Raw genomic sequence first — 15,980 nt, forward strand, 5'->3', positions numbered from 1 at the left:
GACGAAGGGGGGTGGTATAGAATAAAAGCTAGCCCCTCTCCCCACCCACTCCCCACGGCCTCCAGAATAGAAAGGTTTAGAAGACCCTGGAGAAGGAGGTCACTTTGCTTCCACTTTCTCTCTTCTTGGAGGGGGTGGACATTGCGCCTCACAAATCATCTGGGGCCTGTTCTCTCTCCTGTTCCCAGCTGGGGATTGGCTCACATTGTGGAGTCAGAGAAGGTGCTTTTCCTTCTCTGCCTCTGTGCCTGTTCTCCTCCTCCTTTCAGTGCCCCTGAATTGTCTTCTCTTGGCAGTTCCAAGTTCTCATTGTGTTTAAGAACTAGCTCAACACACTCCAGGAAACATTTTTGGGAGAAGAGGAAACCGCCCTCTTCTGCTACGCTGTGCCCAGGAACAGTTTCCTATCACAAACCCTTAGGACAGGGTTCCACACTGACATTTTTAGAGCGCTGAGTCCTCAAACCGCAGTGCCCAAGAGGAAGCAGGTAGGGAGGCTCGGTGGCTGAGGAGTCGAGGGCTCTCTGTGGCGTGGAGACAGGAGATACCCAGGTTTTTGTGGGTTCGTTGGGTGAAGACTTCCCACATGCTTCACCTCAATTAGGGACCCACGCAGGGAACTTGCTTTTATTTTTCTCCCGGGGTCACTGATCTCAAGGGTTTCCAGTTCTAATCCTGGCATCTTCTCTGCCTTTGGATTCCACTGCCTTGTTTTTTTGTCACAAGGAAGCGTCACCGTCCATCTGTTCCCAGAGTCAGTAGACACAAGGGAAGAATTCCACGGTTTGTGGGTTACAGGCTTATAGCTACATTGTAATGGGAAAATCCTAGTACCACATGCTTTCTCCCAAAGAATGAAGTCCACATCTGGCCTTGTGGTGGGTGCGCAGGCAGGTCTGCCTGGGTGACACGCTGGGGCCAGAAGCTCCCACTTTTCTTGGCTAGGCTGGCTGCCTGCTCCGGGAAGCCCCACGTGTCACTGTATTCATCACCCAATCTGCACATGGACCCCATCTCTGATGCTAGGGAAATCCCTGGGCCCGGGCAAAGCAGTAGCCAGTGGTCAGAAGTTCGGCCTGGGACAGGGAAACTGTGTTAGGCAAGCTCGCCAGTAGCTGGCCCAACCGCTCTCTGGGCTTGCATCTCACACGGCGGTCTGCGTGCTCCCCAGCCGGACCTGAGGGCTTGGGCCAGGGGAAGGTAACGGGGCAGAAGAAGAGGGACGTTCTACAGAGCAGGGTTGGGGTCCTTTCTTCTAGAGCCCCCAAATACCGTCTCATGGAGTTGGCCAGGTAAATGTCCAGAAGAATCCTGAGATATAATCTACACTTAAAAAAAAAAAACAAACAGCTGAAGGAACTAAGGCCGGTAAGCTTTCCCATGTGCACTTGGTAATGGCAGGACAGGGAGCAGAATCTGGCCATTTCAATGTCTACGCCAGAACACTTTCTGTGATGGCAGTTAGCCAGCTTTTCTTTTCTTTTTAAAGATTTTATTTGAGAGAGTGAGCACATGAGAGCGGGGGAAGGGCAGAGGGAGAGAATCTCAGGCAGACACTGCACTGAGCACAGAGCCTGACATGGGGCTTGATCTCCTGACCCCGAGATCATGATCTGAGCCAAAACCAAGAGTCAGACACTCAACCAAGTAAGGCCACCCAGGCACCTCTTGTCTGCTCTTTTTACGAAATATTTGAGAAAGAGAGAGAGAGCATATACAGGTCGGGGGACGGGCGGAGGGAAAGAATCTTCAAGCAAACTCCCCATTGAGAATGAAGCCCAGTGTGGGGCTGGATCCCATGACCCATGAGATCATGACCTGAGCTGAAACCAAGAGTGGGATGCTTAACTGACTGAGCCACCCAGGCGTCCCTGGCTCTAATTCTTAAACACTCAAAGTTATTCCGACATTAGAAACACTGAATCCCTCCCCTGTCCTTAGTTTCTCAAGCCCCATGACTGTCCAGTACCAGAGGCATGGAACAAGTAGGCAAGGTGCTATTTGGCCTGTGGGCTGTAGGTCACTGCAGAGACGCAGGAGCAGACAGCAGTGGCCTGAGTCCATGGGAGGCTCTCCGAAGGGCACGTGGCATTCCCTGGCTTGAACAGTTCGCCTAGTCGAGAAGGAAATCTGACTTTTGAGTTGGGGGAGTAGGGATGAATCTTAGGAAGTTCTAATTTATGGAATACAGAGAAAACCTAGAGAGCCCGCCAGCCAGAATGCGTGAGGCAGGCTGAGGCTATCCACACAAACTTAAGGCAAATACCCCAAGTATGATTATTACGAGGTTGCCCCAATTCCTGCGACGTCAAGAAAAGCCACCAGCTCTGTACCGTGCCTCTTGCTTATGAAAACGCGGGCCACAGAGCTGGCTCAGCGGCTAACTCTAGGCTATGAGAAGGATGCTCAAAGACACACACGGGCACTCCTTTCAGGGGATGCCATGGCGTTCAGCTAATGGCAAAACTTGATCAACACGTCTTAGGTGGATGGACACGCGCTCGTGTGGGCTCCCCCAGCACATGAGCACTTTACATCTAAATGCAGAGAGATGGTCCGTTCATGGGCACAAGCCCCAGTGAAGCCCAGGGCAATTTTAGAGGAGGAAGAAGAAACCACCCCGAAGGGGTGCTCTGTTAGCCCGCCCACCGCCACGGTGCTCCCTCTGGCCTCAACGTACCTTTTTCAGCTCGTCCTTCTCCTTGGTATGAGTATCCTCCAGGATCTTGCGCTCTGAGTGGGCCCTCTGCAGCTCAGCCCGCAGGCTCTCGACCACCTCCTGCAGCCTCGGGCTGCTGTCCCCGCTGTGGCCCTGCTGGTAGCGGGCCAGCTCCTTCTTCAGCTTCTCTACCTCCATGGTGTGCGTGGAGGTGACCGCCGACAGCTGCTCCGACAGCGTCCTGAACTCTTTGTTCTGTGAGAGCCCCGGCAGAGGAGGAGAGGGGAGAAAGAGTGGAGAGCAAGGTTATAGAGGCAGGCAGCAACCACGAATTAAGGAAGCAATTAAGGAAGGAGCTTCCAACATGGAATTCGAGTTCGCAATCACGGCACGCTTGAGCGCTCTCCTGGCATCCCCTGGCAGAACTCTGCTGGGAACCTGGGGCAAGAGAGGGAAAGAAAGAACCACTGAAGGGACGTTCAAGAAGTGTCCGTGAGCAGTGGCACAGCCGGAAGCTGGCTGACGGCGGTCAGTCTTCTGTGTGTGGCTGGACAGATCTCATAGCCCATTTTTAAATTGTGGGAACAATTTAATAGCTGGCTTTCCAGATCTGCAGCCTTTGCTTTTCAGGTTTTCGTGGTCTTTCACAAGGGGCCCTCCCGCCCTTGGACTCGCTGACACAAAACGCTGCAACCTAATCGCTAGCTCTGAGACAAAGGACCCCTTCAGCATCCCCTCTTCCAAGGAGGCCCTCCATGGGGCCGAGGGATCCTTCTCACCACCTGTCAGCTCGCCCTGGCAGACTCTGACGCCACACATGGAGGCCCCAGCAGATTCTGCCCATGCTGTGCCCCCGCGGACTGGGCACGCAGACCAACAACAGGCAAGCGAGCAGCCCCCCAGCGTGCCCGGTGCCGATTTGGAAGGGGACAGCACCCCAGATGGGCTCACACAGAGGGAGCACGGAGGACCCAGAACCAGTGTCAACCGCTCGTGTCAACACAGGCAAAACCTCATGCTCAGGAGGTGAGAGGAGCAGCTGAGAGTGGCCAGTGGGGAGAGGGAAGAAGGGGTTCTCCAAGTTAAGCAACAGATTGCCACTCGTTATACTTCATTGGCTGCCCTCTGGGGGAGCTCCTAGTAGACCAGAGATGTTGGCTGAAACACCAGTAAGCTGGGGAATCAGGAATCAATGACTGATTCACATCAGGAATAAAGCCTCACGGAAAAGCTGTGCAGAGTAGCAGAACAGCAGCTGGCGGACCCCAGAGGGCACCATGCCTGCTGGGGAACCTCCAGCCCAAGACCTGCTGTGGGAGTTCAAGCAGAGCGTGGTCTGCTTTGAGACTACAGAGAGAGAGCTCCTCCTACAGTCCAGGCACACCTTTGGTTACAGCCTGCATGCCCCTATGTCTGGCAGCCAGCCTTGCTGGAAGTAATCACAAGAAATCCGGTTAGGGGTCATCTGTTGAGAAAACTCAGTCCTGTCTGTACCTCCCACCCCAACCCTGGCCTGGGTCCCCCGTCCCGGAGGCTGAAGGGTCCCTGCCCAAGGAGTGGGTTCAGGGAGAAGACAAGTCAGGTCAACTTTTCCCCACTCGGGCTGGGAGTGGAGTGTCACCTCCAGGTGGCACACCTGGGTCACATCACCGGGAGAGTGGTGCAGAGGACTGGGCTGTGGGTGTTTCTAGCTGGAGCTAGTGTGGGATATGGAAGGAGGCACAAAATGTGGTGGTGGACAGGGGCACAGGCACAGCCTGCTCCTCTGGAAGAATGTCAGGGGGAACTATGTTCTGCAGACAGGCAGATAATGGCACCCTACTATGAATACAGAGGACAACCTAGGACCCTCATGCAAAGAAAATGTGTTCTTCTGGCAGGCTAGCTCTTTGTGGCTTCTGACACCCAGGTGGACACAGGACTCAGGACATCAAGGAGGTAAGAGTGGCTGGAGGTGGACAGACCTGTGTTCCTATGCCAGCTCTACCCTTGATCAGCTGTGTATGTCTGATCAGGTCCTTCCACCTCTCTGTGCCCTAGTTCCCTTGTGTGTGCAAGGTGGACTTAAAGTAAGTCTTTCCTTGGACTTTTTATCCAGATGCAGGGAGATCTAGTGTTTCGCCGGTGCTTGGCACATAGTAAGTGTCCAATAAACAGGGGCTGTCGCCTTCGCTCAGTTCTGCAGGGAGTCCCGGGCAGAGGAGTTCTGAACACTCTGCTGGCCCCCGGAGGTGGTGGGGAGACTCCTAACAGCAGCACCTGGCCAGCTCCTTACTTCATCGGCAGCATCCAAAAATAATCACTGGGGACTCACTGCAGCTGCACAGTCCATGTCCCGGAGATACGATTTCAGAAAGGAAGACCCCAGAAGAGCCCAGCAGATCCCCCTCTTATCACGCCCTGATGTCCATGTCAGGTGCTCACAGCTGTGCAGCTAAGCCTGACATGGCGGGTGGTGTCACGCACCTTCTCCCTTACAGATCCCAGAAACCCTCCGCGCAATGGCAGGCTGAGCTCCTCAGGGCTGCCTTTGTTGGTGTGACCGGGAGACCTGGCCTGCTCTGTCCTGCACAGCGAGGGCCTGTTCCTAACAGCAGGGCGTGGGGATTTCCAGATAGACCCCTATTCTCCTTCAGCCTCCTCAAACATCCTAAGAGCATGTTCACTGTGCCCCTACCACTGAAGGACACAGATCTGTCCTCAACTGCCAACAAGAACCTGTCTGCTGTTCATTACTTTCTCAAAAGCTCATATTTTTTTTCCTCTCAAAGATTTGCTTGGTAAGATTTTTTTGTGCTTGAAATGTTTCCCCACCTGAAGGAGATGGCATTCACCTGTTCCTCTGGTCCATGGTCCTAAGCACTCTGCTGGGCCTCTATAGCACTTTTGTATGAACCAAGAAATTCACCACCTCCAGGAGGATGAACTCCACAGAGCTGCCTCTCTGGGGGAACATGGGCCCAGGGGTGCACAGCTTAGAACAGTGGACACCTCTTCCTTAGGGCAGCAATGCTCCAGAGCTCACAGTCAGATGAGCAGAGCAGAGGATGGTCTTCAGCCCTATGTGTCCCCACAGCCAACCACCCTTGCGCAGTGTACAACCTGCAGAACTGTATGGAAGAGGTTTCAAGTAGTTCCCAATCAATGGTCTACAGACCCCTAGGGAAGGGGGTGAGCGAATCATTGCAAGACTGCATCATGAAAAGTAATATGATCCACACATGCTACTAGCGCTTCCTGGGTGCTTACTATGGGGCTGGCACTGTACTACATAATTCATACATACACCAACTCATTCACTCCTGAATATCCTAGGTAGTGAGAATGATTAAAATCCCCATTTCAGTTAAGGAAAATGAGGCACTGGAGGTCATAAAGCTGCAAATTATACTATTTTTCAAATATATTTGGATGCTCTTGTGAATCAAAATATCGACTAATTTTACATATCTACTGAGTGCATATAAAGCATATTGAGTCAATCTGATTTAAAAGGCTACCGATTAAATCCATAGAATGCTCTCATGCTTTTTCTGACAAAATATTTAAATACAGCATTGTACTCATAAAGGTCTAATAAACTTGACCCTCATTATAAGAGAAATGGTAGACTCAACTGGCCTGGTCATTCTACATGTTGTGCTTGAATAAAGCCAGAATGATAGAAAACCAAGTTCACTGGCTACATCATTTTGGATGAAACATGTCACAGCACAGGCCTACATCAGGGGCACTGTAAGAAATGGTCCCAGGAACTGTCACTGTATTTACTGCTGAAAGATATTATGAAGGATGATGTGTCTTACGATACACAGATGACGAAAACCGCAGGAAAGACGTCTCAGCACCAGGGACAGCTCCAAGCCTCCTAAACTGTTCTCTGACCACTGAAGTAAGACCCCAATTTCCTTTTTTCTGTTTGCTTGGGAACTTGGTGCCAGTTTTGTGTCTTGTCACTTTAGCTAGGTTCACAAAGCCTTAGACATGAATTTTGGTGCTAAGCTTACCCTGGCTTTATTCTTTAGTTTCCTCCTTTGCTGACCTCTTGGCAGTGGGGACACCTCTTAAAAAAAAAAAAAACAAAAACAAAACTTCCCCCAGGTAATCCTACAGTGCAGTGCAGCCTGGAGTTGGAAGCACTGCTTGATCCACATCATGGTATCCATGAATTTTTGAGCTAGAAGTTACTTTAGAAATCTTGGGCTCATCTCTTTGAAAGAACTCAAGGCCCAGGTATAGATTCGGCTGCAGTCCCAAGCTGTCAGGTCTGGTTGCAAGTATAATGGAGACAGAACTCAGGCTTCTATCCAGCTGGGACTTTGTCCACTACCCCATGCTGTTCTGACAAGTACTTTGGGATGCTTCTGCCTAGCCTCTCCTTCTGGCTTAAGAACCTTGCGTGTCAGGAAAGCAGTGACCAGAGTTGTCTCCAAGGCATGACAGAACAGAAGAACATTCAATTCCAAATGGCTAGCCCCACCAAGCATCTCTGAGGACCTGGGGGGCCAAGACCATGCCGGTGGTCATGCTGGCGCCTCCTCGCATGACAGCGCACGTCCTTTGACGGTAGATCCCACAGCCCTCTGTAAAAGGCCAACTGGTCCAAGGACGACGCCATCTCTATGCAAAGGAACCCAAAACAAAACTGAGTCTTCCTTGGATTGAGGAATTCTCCCATGTCCAGAGAGTCTCCAAACGTGCAGGTAGCCTACATTTGGTTGGAGGGGGCAGCATGTTCTCTGGAACCAGACTGCCAGGTTTCAATCCCAGCCATGCTACTGCCCAGCGTGTGGGCTTGGGTGGACTGCCTACCTCTGTGCCTCAGTTTAAAGTGGGAGCATTATCATCTCAACAGGCCACGGTGAGGATTAAAGAAATGAACATATGAGGACGGTGCCTGGTGCATATATCCAGGCATTGCGGGGAGGGGTACCAGGAAGCAAGCTCTAATCCCACCCTCCTGCCTCTTCTGCTCACCCTCTGCACAGAGGGCACCCCACCCGGGGTAGAGAGCACCTGCCACCACTCACAGATGTTTGCCAAGCAGGAAGCTTAAGGCAAAATCTCTTTTTAAAAATAGGCCTTTTAAATCTGCTTCTCTTTGATGTTCTAGCACGTGGGTTGTAAAATATCAGATTTATTTTTAACCTCTCAAGTTAACTTCAGAAGTCAGCAAAGCCAACACAGGGCCCAGCAGCTGGAAACCGAGGCTGCGGCGGCCAGGCAGCGTGTGGGGCTCCTGGCAGGGGTCCCTCCGAGTACACTGTACTCAGTCCCTCCAACTAAACTGGGAAGTTTTGACTCTACAAATATCTTCCATGGTCCTTTGTCAATGGCCACAATAACAACAACAATAATAATACCTAGGTCCTCCCTGGACTTGGCGTTTTTCAAATGGCCAATCCTTCCCGCTCCTGTCCCCTGGGCAGCTGTGCCTCCCACCCCAATTAGGCGCTGTCATCGCGGGGTGAGCAGGGGGGCAGGTACCCAGTGTCTCCCAGCCCCACATTGAGCTTCCCCACTAAGGATCCCAGCCAACAAGACACCCTGTGGAACTCACACAGGGAACACCAACACCCAGGACAGCACTTCTTCCTGGGAAGCCCAGTCTTTCACAAAAGCAGAGATGCAGGAACATTTTACTATGCTCTGGGCACTGCTTCTGGGCTGCTGTCTGGGGCAGGTGGTTTAGGTATAAAATGGCTTATTTATGTTCTTGCCCCTACTGGGGTTACGTGAAGCTTCCCAACTGTCTCACCGAGAACAGACGCGATACAATGGAGTGACCTCCGGGGCCATGCCTGCTGACTCTAACTCGAATTCTGTCTCCATGCTACGCAGCCTGCTCCTGCATTCTTTGTGTTCTCTCCTCTCCTTTCCTTTCTCAGGAAGCACCTGAAGCCCTCGAGGGCACTGCAGAAGCCTCCTCCTCTGGTTATCTTGCCACCCTGCATGAGCAAAGTGGCCGTGAGCCTGCTTTCAAGGCTAGGAACCCATCTTGGCAAGGACAAGGCCCAGGGAAGCGCTCACAGTTTAATGATGTTTGGGCGTAAAAAAACAAACAAAACAACCTAGTATCATCCTCTTTCTGGCTGTGGGATCAGAGAGAAGGCAGCTGGAATGCTGACTCTAGAATTTTCTAATTCTGTGACCTCAGCCCGGTACTTGATGTCCCAGATCCACCATTTCCTCATCTGTGAAGTGACCTCACAAAGCCACTGGGGACCAAAGGAGAGTGAACATAAAATGCCTGTCACGGGGCACGGCATGTGGGGGTGCGCAGGATGTCATTGGGGGGGAAGTGCTGTTGGCCACACTGGCAGAAGATGGTCCCCTTGTAACACAGCATCGATGTGCGTCGGATTCATCCTCTGCTTGCCGCGCGTAACAGAGCACCAGCAGTGGTCAAGCACCAGATAAAGTTCCCAAGAGGAGGATGAAGGAAGGCTGGCCACTGGAGCCACCAAAGAGCAGGCGTACACGCCTGTGTGCATAGAGGCCTGCCTCATCTTTCCAACCTGGTCGTGGGTACCCAGCGTCCTGTGCTTGGTTCGGATTCCCTGCAGTGCCCTGCACATACTCCACACTCACAGGGACCTGACCAGTGAGCTGTCACTTGTGTGACTGGTGGAGAAGGTGGCCATGGTAGGAAAAGGAAGAAGCAGGAACAGAAGAGTGGTAAGCACCTCCTGAGCTCCCCAGGGCAACCAGACCCTTGGTGCATGTTCAATCACTTGCTCATCTTATAGCCCTAGCAGCCCCATTTTATGGATAAGAAAACTGAGGCTCAGAGGGGGAATCAAGTCACTTGACTTTAAAGCAGCAGCAGAGCTGAATTTGAATTAGAATCTTTCTGATTCCAAAGCAAGTTTTCTTCCCACCACACAGCACAACAGAGGTAGAAGAGCAGAGTGTGGGCTCTAGAGCCAGACCGGTGGGGTTCGGATCGTAGCCTTGCCACTGTCGCTCATGTGACCCTCGCCTGTAAAGAGAGGAGGATGACACTATTTCCCTTCTGGGGCTGCTGTGAGGATTAAACAGGCTAAGAGAGACGAAGCACTAGGACGGTGCCTGGTGTTCAGCGAGCCCTCCCCAAAAGTCCGCTCTCATTACCACCCCAGGCTGCCTCCACCAGGGCAGGAGACCATGACTCTGGGCGAGTGTAGCTGCTTCCTCTTGCTGCTGCCACAAACTACCATTAAGTCAGCAATATAAATCTATGGAAACACTACAAACCTTCTGACCTTACAGTTCTGGAGGTCAGAAGTCTCAATGGGTCAGAGCAGGGCTGTGATCCTCCTCGAGGCTCCAGCAGGTAACCCCAGTCCTGCCTGTTGTAGCTCCCAGAGGTGCCTGCGTCCTTGGCTCACGGCCCTGCCTCACGCCAACCTCTGCCACCACCTCTCTTCCAAATCTGACCCTCTCGCCTCCCTCCCACGAGCATCCTTGTGAGGTCCACGCAAATAATCGGGGCTCATCTCCCCATCACAAGACTCTTCACTCTATCACCTCTGCTAAGTTCCACTTGCATGTGAGGTCACACAGTCACAGGCCTCAGGGATCACGATGCAAACATCTTGGCGGGGGTGGGCATTATTCTGTCTGCCATAGTCGGTGGCCATTCTTGCTGACTGGGGTGACACCCTCAGGACATCTGTGCTTCCTCAGGTCCCTGGTGAACTCAGTTCCCTGGGGAGTTCTCTCAAACATGCCCCCCAGGGTGTCCCCCACCCCGGGTAGGGAGCTCCGGCTGCTGACCTGGTCATCAATTTTCCGCTGCAGCTGGACCACCTTGTTCTCCATGCCCACGTTGAGGCGTTTCAGGTGCTCTGCGGAGCGGGCCTCGATCTTGAGGGCCTTCAGCTCCTGCTTGGCCTTGAGCATCCGGAAGGCGCACTGGATGACGATGGCCGCACCCCGCAGTCGCCCAAAGCGCCTGCGTGCCATCCAGCCCCGCACGTGCTTCTGGAGGACGGTGGCCTTATGCTCCATGAGGACCTGGTGGGGGACAAGCACACACCTGCTGGGTTTACACGGCAGGAAGAGGGGAGGCTCCTGCACGGCCCAGAGGAAGGGAGAGCCAAGGCCGGCCTGGGTTTTAGGAGATAAATAGAAAATACTCCTCCCTAAGACACAAGGCTCCAGGGGCCATTTGTGGTAAGAACCAGTTTTAACGAACTTCTGTAGCAGTCCACATACCTGCAGAGAATCAGCTGTTGAACTCTTGTTTTTAGTTTGTTTTCTGTTTTACTGGTCAGGGAACCACAGGGTAAAAAACCCCCAAGTTGGAGGGGCTGAGATGAACCGTGCTGATAACGCCCCATTCAGCAGATTCTGATCCCCGCCTGGTAACACTGAGCCAGAGAGATGAATGGGATTCTCTAGTCAGAGCCCATTAATGAGCCACAGACTTAGGGTTAACAAACTTGGCTTGGCAATCTTTTTCCTATGAGGTTAAAGATCGCTTGGAAAGCAAAAGCATCATTGCTGTGTCCACATCGCTATGTCAACATAGCATTTTATGTTATTTTATTTTACCCCGCAAAATAAATGTTCGTGGCATAAATGAATAAACGAGCAGACATGCCCAGTATGCCAGCTCTAGGAGAGCGCCAGGGTTCAAACCTTGTGTCCCTCATGTGTTGCCTGCCCCTTCCCTGATGACATCACACAGAAGTCACCAATCTCCCAGGAAAGCTCACAGAATGGGGCCCACTGACGAGGGTGTGCCCTACCCTGCTGTCTGACCACGTTCGGTTTTTCATATTCCCTTCAGTGTTTGAGTTTTATTTAGAAAATCAAGCCTCCTCTGATCACAGAAGAGAGAAATGTTCCTTTTAGGAGCAAAGCGTATTTTTGACATTTCCTTCCAATCCATCTTCTGTCTCAGCTTTGAGCATCAGCTGTATGGGGGTGAGACAGCAGGATGGATATGCCCCGAGTCCTTCAGCTTCGCTGGAATAATGGCCTGGCACGGAGGCCAGGGTCCCCCTCCCCTGACCTCACCTCACCAAGCTTAGGCTCCTAACTCATCGAATGAGGGGGTAAGACCTGACGATGCCCACTATCGCCCCCCGCTCTCACGTCTGAGTGAGTCCAACACAGGTCACCAGGCTCTGCCACTGGCTGACCGAGTACCCCTGGGCAGGTGACAGCTTCCCCAAGCAGCTCAGCTGTCCAAGGGGCACAACGATGTGCACCCATCCTACCCATGATGGTTATGGTCACACCTTGACTTGACTGATCTCAGGGTGCCCAGATTAAACACTCTTTGGGTGTGTCTGTGGGGTGTTTCTAGATGAGAGGAGCATTTGAGTCAGTGCACTCCCCTCCCCAAGGTGGGAGGGCATCATCTCTCAGGGCCTGAGGAGAACAAAGGGCAGAGGAAGGAGGAATTCGTTCCTTTTCTCCTGCCTCACTGCTTGAATTAGGACATCTCATCTCATTTTTTCCTGCCCTCGGATAGAGATTCACACCATCCTCCTTCCTGGGTCTCAGGCCTTCAGACTTGGACTGTATGACATCACTGGCTTTCCTGGACTTCCAGCTGGTGGACGGCCGACTGTGGGACTTCCCGGCCTCCATAACTGTGGGGAATTTCCTGAGAATCTCCACATATGTATACACACACACGCGCGCGCACACTTGCACGTCTCCTATGGGTTCCATGTCTCTGGAAAACCCTAATACAACACACCTCATGGCTGGAAGCAAAGGTGTGAAATCACTTAGAAGAAATTTAGGAGCAGCCTACAAATGTTTGTAGTGGTGACAATGTATTTGTTGCTGCTTTAGTTCACTCTTTAAAAAAGATCTTATTTACGCATTTTTCAGAGAGAGCCAGCAGGAGCATTAGTGGGGGGAGGGGCAGAAGGAGCAGCAGACTCCCGGAGGAAGATCCCAGGCCCCGGGGTCAGGACCCGGCGCTGGTCCTCAGCCAGCCACCTGCAAGTCCCCGGGGCGGCTACCCACCTGCCGGTAGCTTCTCCGCACCAGCATGCCGCGGGTGAAGGCCTGGATGACGACAGCGGCCCTGCGCGCCCTCTGGTAGGCCACGCGGGTCCTCCGCATGCGGTACTGCTTCTGGAACATGACGGCCGCTCGGGTCCTCCGCAGCTGCTCCGCTAGCCTGGGGAGGGAGCAGACGGGCGGCCCCCACTGAGGCAGGCCTCGTGGCCCTTTGAACTCGAGCCTCTCCCCATTCAGCCCCGCCAGCTGGAACCACTCTGACAGGATGCAGCAACACCGCGGCCCCTGAAGCTCAGGCTCTCGACAGCAGAACGAGCTTCCTCCATGTGGTCTCAGGAGTCGGAGTGTTACCAGCTCCATGATCCCCATCTGCTCCCTCACCTGCCACGAGCCCCTCACTCCAACCTGAGCAGCCCCTGATGACGCTGCGTGTTTATGCTGCTCTCTGTCCCCCATATCCCCACGAGCCATGAGTTGAAAGCTGGAAAAACCCTCCAAAATCATCTAGCAGAGCCCCAGAGGAGGAAGGAGCCCCCCAGCTGCACTCTGCCTGCTGAAGGGAGTCGGTGCTGGGCCGGGGCGCTGGGCTTGGGCTAGACCGGGGCACTGGGCTGGGGTTCTGGGTGGGGGCACTGGGCTTCGGCTAGGCCGGGGCATTGGGCTAGGGTGCTGGGCCAGGACACTGGGCTGGGGTGCTGGGAGGGGGCACTGGGCTTGGGCTAGGCCGGGCCGCTGGACTGGCATCCAGGCTCCGCCCTGGGTAGTTGTAGGTGTTCAGACAAGTCACACCCTCAGCACCGGCTCCACTGAACGACTCTTAAACAGGACCTCCAGAGATCTTTCCAGCTCTAATTACCAAATTGGCAAGATGTTTGGAAACTGGTGCTACAAATCATGAAGATGAGTGGAAGCTATGAAAGGCGGAATTTGTCTTTTTCTAAAAGATTACCTTGGGATTTAGGCAAAGGGGAAATGGTGGCTTTGTGGCAAATGCAGCCAGTCCTAGGTTAGTGCTGGCAGGATGGGGACAGACTGGGGAACCGAGAGACTTGGAACTAGACTTATTCCCTCAGGTGAGAAGGGCACGGGACACAGGTGCCCAGTTCCTGGGAGAAAGCTGGGGTGCAGACAGAACCACTCTAACTAGGCTGAGAGAGGCCAACCAGCTAAGCCTCCCCACCCTCCATCCCTCACTCTGCTCTCCAGATGTGCCCCAGCTCAGCTCACCTGCGGGCCAGGTGTCCTCGGCAGAACCTCTGCAGAGTTAAGGTAGCTGCCTTCAACCTGCGGTATTTCACCTTCTGTAGCCAGCCGCGGACTGTCTTCTGGATCATGATGGTGGCTGCCCGGAACTTGTCGGCGCGAAGCTTCTCTAGGTAGGCCACCTGGCCTGCCCGGAAGAAGATCTTGGTGCGGCCAAACTGGAACTTGTCAGGATCCTTTACGAGGCAAGGAGGGGAGCACCAGTGAGGCAACACACCTTACCACCCGGGTTCTTCGGGGCAGAATTCCCTTGCCAGAGCTCGTGTACCCCTGCTCTTGGATGCATGCTCACTCTTAGCATCCACTGAGCAGGCTAAGTCCCTTCTGTTAGACTCAGGGTGCTAAGGTATCCAGGGTGCAGCAGGGAGCAAGAAGTCTGCACTCAACCAACTGACATCATGGTGAGAGCAGAAGACAGCAAAGGCTGAGTAAGTTTTCAGGGAGTGGTGAAGATTACAAAGACAATAAAACTGGGGACTTTATAGGTGGGATGGGGATGTTTAAATAGGATAATCCAGGAAGGCAGTTCTCTGGAAATGATATCTGAACAAAAACCTGAATAAACTCAAGGAGGCAGCCTCGGGAAAACGTAGAAGAAAGTTTCAGGAGATGAGCAAAGCAGATGCAAATGTCCTGTGGCAGCCAAAAGCGAGGTGTGTTTGAGGAACAGGACAGCCAGGGTGGTTAAGCGTTGGGGAAATGAGGGAGGCTGGCAGGAGAAGCTAATTGCCAGAGGCCTTGCAGGCCACAGCACACAACTGAGATGCAGAGCCCCTGGTGGTGCTCTGAGCATGGAAATAACCTGCTCGGGTCATTTAAAAAAGATTATCCTCAAACAACCACCCTGTTGTATGCATAATTCCAGATTGCAAATAACCTTCCAAATTTTTGAATTCAGACTATTTTGAGATATTTTTGACATATAATTACTGTCTTATTTATTTAGGTTCAAATTAATTACCCTTCCTCGTGCTCAACCCCATGGATAAGGAACGATGACCCACCAGTGTGCTCATGCACAAGCCTGGGATAGAACCCTTGAGAGTTAACCCACTGTAATTGTGTACCCTTTGTAAATAAACTTCCTACTTTTATTCACTGGCATGGAGACCATAAGGAAGAAGGAGCTAAGGTCTAAAGAAAACACACACACGGGAACATGTTTCAGGTTGACCAATGGCTCTGCACTAATGCTGAATCACTACTCTGTATGGGCTCCTTGCTCCGGGACGATGGGGCTGCCTAAGCTGTCTCTGATGGTCTCCTTCACAGCCAGGCTGCAGGTGAAGCTGGGAGGGGCGAGGTATGGGCCTGGCTCTCATCCCTGCCTCTGCTCAGGGCCGTGCACCTAAAGGGCCCCAGCAGATGCTATGAGGAACAGGGCTGGATCAGGGTGGGAAGCCTCCAGGCAGCCAAGGTCCTGCCCTCCTCACCGCCCTGCTGGCAGGGCCGCTTCTCTGTGGAGCAGGGCCGGGGAGCAACGGGTGGGCAGCTCTGTCCTCGCAGTCAGAACAAAGCCGGGCCGCTCAGGCTTCCACTGTGCCAAGGCCGGGGGAGCCTGGTGCACCCCGGGAACCAGAGTACACACGTTTATTTCCTAGTCTGGAAAAGCCACCAGGAAGGGTGTGATCTGGTCGTGAAGCCACTGTTTTCACAAATAAGGATCCTTCTGAAAGTTCCACCATGGTAACCAGTCACCATTAGCCCGATTGCCACGCTCGCTCAGCGCCTGCGTCCTGAGCACACGCCCTACCCCAGATCTGCTTGCTCTAACCCCGAGAGCGTGCGGACTCCACTACTCACATACCAGGCCATCAGGGCTCCTCTCCTGAGAAGCTTCTCCCACAATCCCAGACTGAAGGAGGAGAAAGGAATCTCAGCAACCGTCCCAAGCCACCCTTTTTATTTCACAGACGGCAAAACCAGCGTCTGCAGTGGTGAAGTGACTTGTTCAAGGTTTTGCTGGAAATACCGAGCCCCAGGAGTCCTGGGCAGCAGTCTCTCACGGCGCCAGGCCCCTTTTGTGACCCAGTCTGGTCTTCACACACTCACAGACGGAGTTCCCTGTGCTCCCGGGGTTCCCTGGCAG

The 15,980-nt window shown here is 53.1% G+C and overlaps 1 protein-coding gene across 1 annotated transcript in view; it reads right to left on the reverse strand.

Annotated features, from left to right (window-relative positions):
- LOC111142499 (myosin VB) overlaps positions 1–15,980 on the reverse strand; it is a 186,025-nt gene that overhangs the window by 54,504 nt on the left and 115,541 nt on the right. The window contains exons 17-20 of the mRNA XM_022495717.1: positions 13,856–14,067; positions 12,632–12,788; positions 10,418–10,657; positions 2,681–2,914 (exon numbers count right to left, since the gene is read on the reverse strand). Of these exons, the coding sequence (XP_022351425.1) occupies positions 2,681–2,914; positions 10,418–10,657; positions 12,632–12,788; positions 13,856–14,067 (843 nt within the window). The remainder of the gene's footprint in view (positions 1–2,680; positions 2,915–10,417; positions 10,658–12,631; positions 12,789–13,855; positions 14,068–15,980) is intronic.

The sequence above is a fragment of the Enhydra lutris genome, unplaced genomic scaffold (assembly GCF_002288905.1).
Source record: "Enhydra lutris kenyoni isolate GAN:26980312 unplaced genomic scaffold, ASM228890v2 scaffoldscaffold8, whole genome shotgun sequence".
Lineage (NCBI taxonomy): Eukaryota > Metazoa > Chordata > Mammalia > Carnivora > Mustelidae > Enhydra > Enhydra lutris.